The sequence below is a fragment of the Halichoeres trimaculatus genome, unplaced genomic scaffold (genome assembly GCF_033239565.1).
Source record: "Halichoeres trimaculatus isolate MK-OKI-2021-1 unplaced genomic scaffold, fHalTri1.1 fHalTri1_scaffold_2, whole genome shotgun sequence".
Classification (NCBI taxonomy): Eukaryota; Metazoa; Chordata; class Actinopteri; order Labriformes; family Labridae; genus Halichoeres; species Halichoeres trimaculatus.
Window position 1 is genome coordinate 13,144,151 of NW_027437180.1, and position 9,187 is coordinate 13,153,337.

The 9,187-nt window shown below is 40.7% G+C and overlaps 1 protein-coding gene across 1 annotated transcript; it reads right to left on the bottom strand.

Annotated features, from left to right (window-relative positions):
• Window positions 1-10: 10 nt before the first annotated feature.
• On the bottom strand, window positions 11-8,554 carry LOC141802598 (RING finger protein 122). Its single transcript, XM_074686158.1, has 7 exons — window positions 7,883-8,554; window positions 7,324-7,693; window positions 5,512-5,665; window positions 3,940-3,982; window positions 3,441-3,482; window positions 2,655-2,737; window positions 11-909 (listed from the first exon to the last, which is right to left on the bottom strand). The coding sequence occupies exons 2-7, from the start codon at window positions 7,346-7,348 to the stop codon at window positions 789-791; spliced, it is 468 nt and encodes a 155-aa protein (XP_074542259.1). The 5' UTR covers window positions 7,349-7,693; window positions 7,883-8,554; the 3' UTR covers window positions 11-788.
• Window positions 8,555-9,187: the final 633 nt, after the last annotated feature.

A 9,187-nucleotide genomic window follows, 5' to 3' on the forward strand; every position in this document is an offset into this window, starting at 1 on the left:
CCAAACACCATTACAATACAGTATGTGACATTTTATTTAAAAGCAACAAATACAAAATAACAATATATAGGGACATGTTTACATACAATACATACCGGCAAGACTAGTTTTCTATCCGTTTTTTTTTTTTATTATTTAGTGTATTTTTTTTAAGGGAAGGGTTTGGGTCACAGTTGAAAACAATATTGTCTTCCTAATCTTCATGGTGGTTGTCCTGCTGGTCTTGTTTTCAGCTGGAGGTTGTGGCTACCTCTGACTGCTGGAGAGTTTCACCAACGTTGGCAGTACTAAAGATGCATGTGTGGCATAAGGATTATAGGGTGACATGGTTTGTGCTGGCTGTTTTGGTAACACCCCTGAGATAATAGAGGTATCCATACTGATCCTGTACTCTGATGTCCTGCTCAAAGCCTGAAGTGTTGTCGGTCTCTGGCAGTGCTGCACTTGTCGTCTGTGACAGTGGCAATGATTTCCTGCTCACTAATGAGGCTCCTTTTCCCCCCGTCATGTTTATTGGTGAGCAGTGCATTATGGAAGGAGAACTTGGAACATTTTTATGAGAAGGTCCTTTTCATCCACCCTCTCCCTGACTGATCTGACCAAATCATTTTGGTTCTGTCAATATCCAATTCTTACCAAGGCATATTGCTCAAAGGTCAGCAGCAGGGCAGCCACTTGGGATCACTTAAACACTTCCTGTGAGATGTCTTACAGATGACCGCTGTTCATCATCCTTTGCGTGGTTAATGTGTGTATTCTGTACGGAGGAGTTTCCTCTCTGAGTTCTTTCACACTTCCTCTGGGTCCATTGGACCCTCAGCACCCTGGGATGCATCATTATGGAGCCGGAGGATAGGCTTGTTACACATTGGGCACACACTGCGGATCTCCAGCCACTTCAGCAGGCACCTGTTAGAACAAAACCAGTTATCACTTCAAAATCATCCACCGTGAGAATAGACCAGGGTAGGGCAAACTTTTTGATTCGAGGGCCACAATGGGTTCTAACATTTGACAAAGGGGCCGGACCAGGAGCAGATGGATGGAGTGCTTTGGTAACTATCAGGGTATCATTCGTTCATTCCATATCCATTTTAAAATCCAAAATCAGAAAACGGATAACGACTTGTTATTCAATTTTTTGTTTTCAAATCAAAAATCAGAAAACAAGTAACGGTCTATTTTTCGCTGTCTTGATTTTGTTTTGAAATTAAAATTAGAATATGAGAGAATGGAATTATAATGGGATTTTTAACCTGTGTATGGTTCATTCTTTCGTTATTCTGTTTCAAAACAAACAAACAAACAAAAAAACGAACTTGGTTTTTTGTTTTTCTGTTTTAAAACCAAAACGGAATTACTGAAAAACAGAAAAACATGTTTTTTCCGTCCTGGTTTTTAAAATGAAAAAACAAAAAATAATAAAAAATCGTGTCAAAATTGTTTGTGTGATATTTTGATATTAAATGTGAACTCATATAGAAAACATCAATTGCAGGGAAAATAAAACATTAATAAGGTTTATTCATTTAATTTTTTCAAGTTCGGCGGGCCGGCTTAAAACGTTTAACGGGCAGCATGTGGCCCCCGGGCCGTAGTTTGCCCATGCCTGGAAAAGACACTTGTGCACAACTCCACCTGTTTGAATTTGGGTCTAACTACTGCACTTCTCTAAACAACGGCAAGCATCATTTCAAAATGTATCTGCTCATAATTTTTTAGAGTGGTTTATCCTCATGACCTTCTGTTGTAGGATAATTTAAAGAGTAAATGTAATGTGTGTTTTGATTTTACCAACATTCCAATTGACTTAAAAAGATGGGTTCATCATATATACTGCAGTCAGTCAGCAGGGGGAGCTCTACAATGTTTGGTGTTGCCTCTGGGGAACTGTTGGTGCACTAAGTTAATGTTGGACTAAGACAAATAACGAAATGATGAATAGACTTGTACTTCTATAGCATTTTTATTTATTTATATATTTATTTATTTATTCTGTGACCTCGAGCTGGAACCGAATCCAGACCTTCGGAGTGGGAGACGACAGACCAGCAGTCAGCTCAGTTTTACATCTGTTTGCTGGTAAGATGTGTAAGCAATAAGTAAACATACCGCTATGCGAAATACAAGAAAAATTACCTTTTTGTCCTCTTTCCTGATGTTAAAGACGAGATTGATCAGTATCAAGTTAAAAAAAAAAAAAAAAAAAAAAAAAAAAAAAAAAAAAAAAGCCCATGCACCTAATTGGCTCAGTTTAGACTTTAGAGGAAACAGGGAAAGGATACCGTCGCACCAGTAAGGCTCATTATTTAGTTGTCTTAGATCATTAGGTTAATTTTAAAAATTCGTAGTGTCACAAAAGCTAACATTTATACGTATTTCTCAGGGTGCAGTGTTTTTTGTCTCATAGTCGTCAAGTCGTTGCCCGGGAAACAGCATGAACTTTAGCTGTTAGCTGTTTCTTAATGCTGAGCATGGCTAACAATAAGACGCATATAGCACCAGATTTCTTGTTGGCATGGCTCTTGTAAACTTTCATCCAGAAAGCCATTAAGCAGCTCCAAATTGTTGTTTTTTTCTTTCTTTTTTTTTTTTTTTTTTTTTTGACAATTTCCTATTTCCCATTTATTATTTTTCATTTCAGTAGTACTTACTTCTTGTGAAATGCATGTGAGCAGGGACACACTCCTAGTTCATCTCTGGTCCTGAATTCCTCCAAGCATACAGCACAAGTTTGCTGCAAAAACAGAAATTACAACACGGTTAGTTTTTTATCTATCTATCTATCTATCTGTCTATCTATCTATCTATCTATCTATCTATCTATCTATCTATCTATCTATCTATCTATCTATCTATCTATCTGTGTGTGTCTGTCTTTTCAGCTGTATATGTGTGACTTACTAACATATTCTTACTACAGACAAGAACACTGGCACTTGAAAATTCAGAGGCAAAATCTAAAAAGTATGACCCAATTTTAAGGTACAATGGTCTTTTTATTGTTACTATTTTTACACTTAACAATGATAAACCTTCCCTTGTACACGAGGCAAAGATGAAAACCAAAATTACCCTTGAAACCACAGTTTCTTTCTTTTATGATGACATAACTTAAGAAAGCAATCTTTAAAAAGCATCAACAGTTTTTTTTTGATAATGCAGTTTGAATGAGAGCAGTTATTTCTGGATTTAAGCTAAAAACCATAGTGAGAGCAAAGCCTTCTGTATTCAAAAGGCTGCATTCAAGATTCACTCATGACTTGGTCAAATCTGTGATAAAAAAAAAAAAGAGTTTATCAGCCAGCTCTTCCAAACTCTTATTGGGTCATTTGCTGTAGCACAGAAGTGATGTGCACAAAATTCAGTCTTTGCAGCTGCCAGGTATGACATTATGTATGTTAAACATAGGTAAGTGTTGGGCAGAAAGAGAGGCTTACCCCCAGGAGGCTGAGTTTCTTGCTTGCTCCCTTCAATACCACCTGCAGTTGAGAAAGTAAAAGGAAGGAGAGGAGCAAAGAGCCATGTGAACCATGTGTCTGCACCAATAGATTGGCATAAAATATATTATTGTAAAAAAAAAAATGAATAAATAGAAGGATTGTTCACTGGTGAAAATATCTTCAAGACTGGCTAACATTTGTATGAGTAGTCGTAAAGAAAACATTAATGCTGACACAAGGATTAATGTCCCTGCAGCAGACCACCACCACATTGTCACACCCTGGTACCTGCTGGGTGAACAGTTTTTTGATCAAGGTGTAACCCTTCATATATAGAGTCAAGGTCATCTATAAAGAGCGGTGTTATGTTTCCCAGTTTATGATACTGGCGTGAAATGCTGTAGTAGTAGAACAAGTATTCAGTATTAATTTATAACCTGCTTGTAAAGCAGGTGTTACATTTTCCCCCACTGTGACACATACAGCTGTGACATACCTCATTGTAGCTGAACTGCTCCCGTGCTCCTTGTTGTTTCAACCTGAGGGGGGCAGAGAGACAACAACATCAGGAATGTTTACATCAATGTTCAGGACAACCAATGGGTTAATTTTGCTTTATACATTAAAGATTATTCCTTGTTATGCCTTCTCTACACTTAACTTCTGTCCACATTTCAGGGTTGATTTTATTTGACTTTGATTTGAACACTATGTTGATATCTAAAAGGAGAGTTGCACACACAGGCCACAGACAGCAGACATGAAAAAGTAAGGGGAAGAGGTTCAGATTTATTAAATCCAGCTACCTCTTTAACTGTCATTTGTTGTTAGTGTACACATTTATGTATTAGCTCACAGTAGTGCGTTGTCATACACTATAGATCTTAAATGTTATATATAAAACAAAGACATTTATTACTAGATATTAAATACAAAGTCAGGACATATGACAGATTAGTACTTCTACTAACCCACTGATAGATATCTGCATACTTAAATATTAACACATTATTATTTGCAGTGAAATAAGAAAGATAAATAGAAAAAAAAAGTAAATCCTACTCAGTAGATAAGTAAAGTTGTCCTTGTAAACAGCAAGTAGTGTAAATATAACTGTTTCACAGATATATGGTGAGTATATGTACATTTCTTGTGATCTCAATCTGCTCTTGCTTTCATTGTTTGTGAGCCCAGTCCTTCACAGTCTGAAACTATCAGACGGAGGAGTGGCAGTAAAAGGTAGCTACTACAGTAAGAGTTCACATCAATGTGCTGGGCTCCTCCTCCAAAAGCTCTTTGGTGGACTTGTCCTGGACAAGAGGTCAGGCCGTGTGTGTTCATTGTACTGGGGGAGTAGCTTTGACATTTTTGGCAACACAACTTTCTAAAACCTTGTTTGTTGTTTCTGGGTAGCCTAACTTTGCTTTAGTATTAAAGTTTTATTAATGCTGCAGCTGCTTTGTATGCTGTACACTGCAAAATAAATAAAACTAGTGTTCCTCGACTTTATTTTTGATGGATGTCATGTGAACATGTTGCCTAAATGTTTCATCTGTGGAAGCTCCTCACAGAGGTCTCTGCCCTCATCATATAGTATATCTGATAATCTATGTTATATTATATAATAATAATAATGCCATAATGATCTACACTACATTGACTCAATATAATAATAATAATAATAATAATAATAAACTTTATTTATATAGCACTTTTAAAAACATTTGTTTACAAAGTGCTTTGACACTGACAGCAGCATTAAAAAAAAGAAGGTTAAATAAAATCAAGGAACAATTAAAGACAAACACAAAGGCAGAATGAAATAAAGGGTCACAAAGAACTTTAACACAAACACAACACAAAACACACACATAACCCAAAGAACTTAAACCCCAGAAGAGGGCACAACAGACCACTAGCTATAGACACGGAGGAGGCCCGGACCTCACAGGGCTGGAGACACGACACACCAGGGCACAGCGAAACACACATGTGCAACTGTACCCTGACTCAATACAGTGAGCCTCTCAGTCATCAAGGTCTGTGGTCCTAAACCACCTCTACCTACCTGAAAAGGTAGCAGCAGAAGATCAGACTAAGCATGAAGACAAAGAGGCCGATGCCCAGCACAATGACATACACATTGAGCGGGAGGTGATAGATGTCAGACGTCATGCTGCAGTAGTGTTCAGAGTGCTGAGAACCCAAACCACACAGGCACCCTGCAACAAGGAGTTTGCAGGTTAGGATTAGATAATAATAATAATAACAATAATGATGATGATACTAATAATAATAATAATAATGTATATCAACTGTCACCATGTCTTAAATCAGACTTAGCTTTAGTTATTTTTAACCATTTTACCTCCATAGTGTCTTACATGATTAATTAAGATGATTATCTGCTGCTGTTCTGAAGCAACATGACAGTAAAACCTCAAAGATGTCCTTCCTGAGTTTTCTGTTTGTCACGGCCTCAGGCTTTTGAACAGGATATACCTCCCAAAAGTAGAGCTCTACTGACACAACAATATCCAGTCAAGCAACTTCACTGTTTACTTTCCCATTAAAAGTAGCCAGGCTCCCCCATCGCATTGACAATGACTTCAGCACAGTGAAAGTCTGAATGGTTGCATTCACTTTGGAGGCTACAATTTGTACTGACAATAGCTCTGCCATGAGAGAGGTTAGAGAGGATTTAAGCTCTGGAGATCTGTGTAAATCATTTACTTTGTCAATGAATGAGTAAGCCATGTAATTGCAGTACAACTGAATTAAAGCTGTACAGTAGAGACAAAGAGCAATTGTGGCGGAAGAGAAGGAGACTGTTGATTATTAACCACAATAAGGATCTGAATTACCAACAGAGACTTCTAAGGTCAAGAAAGACTTCAAGGCTCTGAGTCCACAGAGACAGAATGTGGGGCACCAGCTTATCCAACAAAACAAAACACACCTTCAGGATTTGATGTGATAATTGTTTTTTTGTTGGATGCAGGTGTGTCCTGAGAGCTGTGACTGGCACTGTGGTGGCAACTGAGGCGCTCGTACGACTCCCCGCTAATTGGCTGTGAACAAGACAAACATGGAGGACAGACGGCACTTCCGCCACACCACCATCTGTTCCACAGACTCCATCTAGGTGGCTGGTGGAGTGTGAGTGTGTGTGACAGCACGGGGGGATGGATGGGCACGGGGTGTGGGGTCTGTGTGTGTGTGTTTGGTAGGATTTACATGTGTGTGCGTACGTGTACATGTCTGTGTTAGTGTGTATGTTGCAGGTGGCAGGGGGCGGGGGGCTATTAATCAGAATGAACTCTGGGGACTAAAGGACCATTTGGTAAAACAATAGCAGAGGAAGCCCCACTTCCATAGACCACATGTGTTCCAATTAATTTGCCATGCGTCTGCTCTTTGCCAGCCTCTGGATGTCCATGTGTCTCTTTTAGGGGAATCAATGAGTACAGCTTGCACACTGTGGGGGGTACGGGCTGGATGATTTAACATGGCTGGGGGTTGGGGGATTTACAAGTCATGGATGGGGGGCTTGTGTGGGGAAGACCTAGGGTAGGATAATGAGAGTTGCATTTGTAAAACCAGCATTGATGCACCCCTCAATTAGTCAACAGTAAAAAATAAGAATGTGGAATTGGTTTAGAGAAGAAAGTATCAGTTTTAATTGTCAAAGCTGTCAAACAAACATGACCTTGAATGCAGCTCCTCCTCTCCACCACTCCACTCAGTTATTTACCATTTCACTAGTACACCCACAATGTGGATCCCCAAAGCCTGCAGACTGTAACTAAGAGTTTATGAGCTGCAAGTAAGTGCACATGCTATCACCTCTCGTATTAGGCAGAGAAATCAGCTCACTTACCGTTACACCATTGGAATGGTTGCATGAAATTCGACTCTCAGCTCAGCAGCAGTAAATTCAGGCCCTGTCAGGAGAAGGCTGGAGAATAGCCAAACTCGTGGGCTGGAGCTCGGGACACTGGATCTGTTTGGAGCCTGGAGTCAGACACCCTGACCTGAATCGCTCTCTTTCAGGGTGGTGTTCTTTCCTCAAAAAACAACCATCAAGATTTTCAGATTTGCTCAGATTCCACAAATCCTCGGGAGGTGCGGTTTTGTTGGCTCAGCAGTCTGTGACGCCCAGTATTCCCAAATCTGGATTAACCACTCGGTGTAAAGATTGTGATATTTTAGACTGGGGCTTGGACCAAGACTGAAGACCTCATGTGCTCCTAGATTCCAGTGAGAATGATGTCATCGCAGGAGAGAGAAGGAGAGACAAAGAAATCTTGTTGAGGAGTGACTGTTTTTCACATGCCTTACACCATGTGTTATGCAGGAGTTGTTATTGTCAAAATCTGAATCTCACTAAGTCACAATGTCATAAACAACACAGGCTGCTGGGCGGCAGAAATACTCACATTTCCAGCAAAAAGGGGCCTCTTTGACTTCACTTTGGGTCTGCAGTGTCGTCCCTTCACCAAAGTCGACAACAACCCCCCTCCAAAATGACAGTCCTTGTCCACTGAAGGTAATTATCTGGCATTAGTCTGTGCTTTGTCTTCCTCCCAAAGCTGCTTTTTTAACAGAGGATTTTCACAAGTCTCATCCCCCTCTTCTCTCCTGTGTTGTTTCCTCCTCCAGTCCTCTGATCTTGCAGTGGGTATTCCTCCTCAGTATGGAAAGACAAAGATATGCTCTCCTCTAAGCCCAAACAAAGTGTAGACAGCTCCATGCAACAACAGTTCTGTAGCTGGGTTTGGTATTTTGCTGTTGAGTGTGTGTTTGTGTGTCAGTCAGCGCATGTGTGTGTGTTGGGGGGGGGATCCTACTCTCCCTCTAACCATCTGCTCGCTCAATTGAGAAAAAAATCAGAGACAAAGGCAGTGTGTGTGCAGGAGTGTGTCTGCGTGTGTCGTATTTAGTCTCTCCCACCTCCAGCTGGCTCTGTCATGGCAGGCTTCCCCTCTTCCTCTTTCAGTCCTCAATGGTGCTCAGAGAGCCTGCAGTTTGCCTTTCCCTTCCTCCCCTTGCTCTCGCTCTGCTCTGCCTTGGGTTTGTAAACAGATCTCTGCTCATGTGACCAGCCGTTTTGCCTCGCAACTCTCCTCTCCCTCAGCCCTCCCTCTCTACCTCTGTCCTCCAATCTGTAGGCAGAAGGAAGGCAGAATGAGCCAGACACTGACGAATAGGGCGGCTGCAAGCATGCTGATGTGTATGTGTCTGTGTGCGCACACCCATGTGCATGTATTTGTGAGAGAAAGACAAGAGAGACATTTGCAGCAAAGTCAAACAAGGCCTTGGTCAGTAACGTGTGGACAGCTGATATCCTGACGACCAAAACAAAGACATTTGTGTGAGGTAGAGATCGCTGAAGGAGGAGATGACAAAACCTCTGCTGCTGTTTCCTTCCTTCGCACATACACTGGTATTTTTAGGGCAGCAGCAGATTCTTTTTCATGTTTGCTTTGTTTGATCTATATATAAACACCATGTCACTCTTGCAGGAGAGGAAAAGGCAGGTAGAGCAGCAAAAAAAGGAGGAGAGGTAAATGTCAAGTCGAAGAAATGCACAGAGATTTGAAGAAAAACAGTATCAAGAGAAAATGGAGACAAAATAGAGGAAATCACAGCCTGGACAAAAACACTGCCTGTATGTCCACCCCCACACCAGCGGCCCTGGCTGCCAATTCGCTGAGGGAGAGAACAGCTGCTGGGCTACTGGG

Bases quoted from the DNA above. Each gene is read 5' to 3' on its own strand.
- LOC141802598 (XM_074686158.1), bottom strand. From the start codon at position 7,348: ATGCAACCATTCCAATGGTGTAACG. The intron at 3,983-5,511 runs GTAGGTAGAGGT...TGCCCCCCTCAG, and splicing joins TTCTGCTGCTACCTTTTCAG to GTTGAAACAACAAGGAGCAC. The intron at 3,483-3,939 runs GTATGTCACAGC...TCTCAACTGCAG, and splicing joins AGCAGTTCAGCTACAATGAG to GTGGTATTGAAGGGAGCAAG.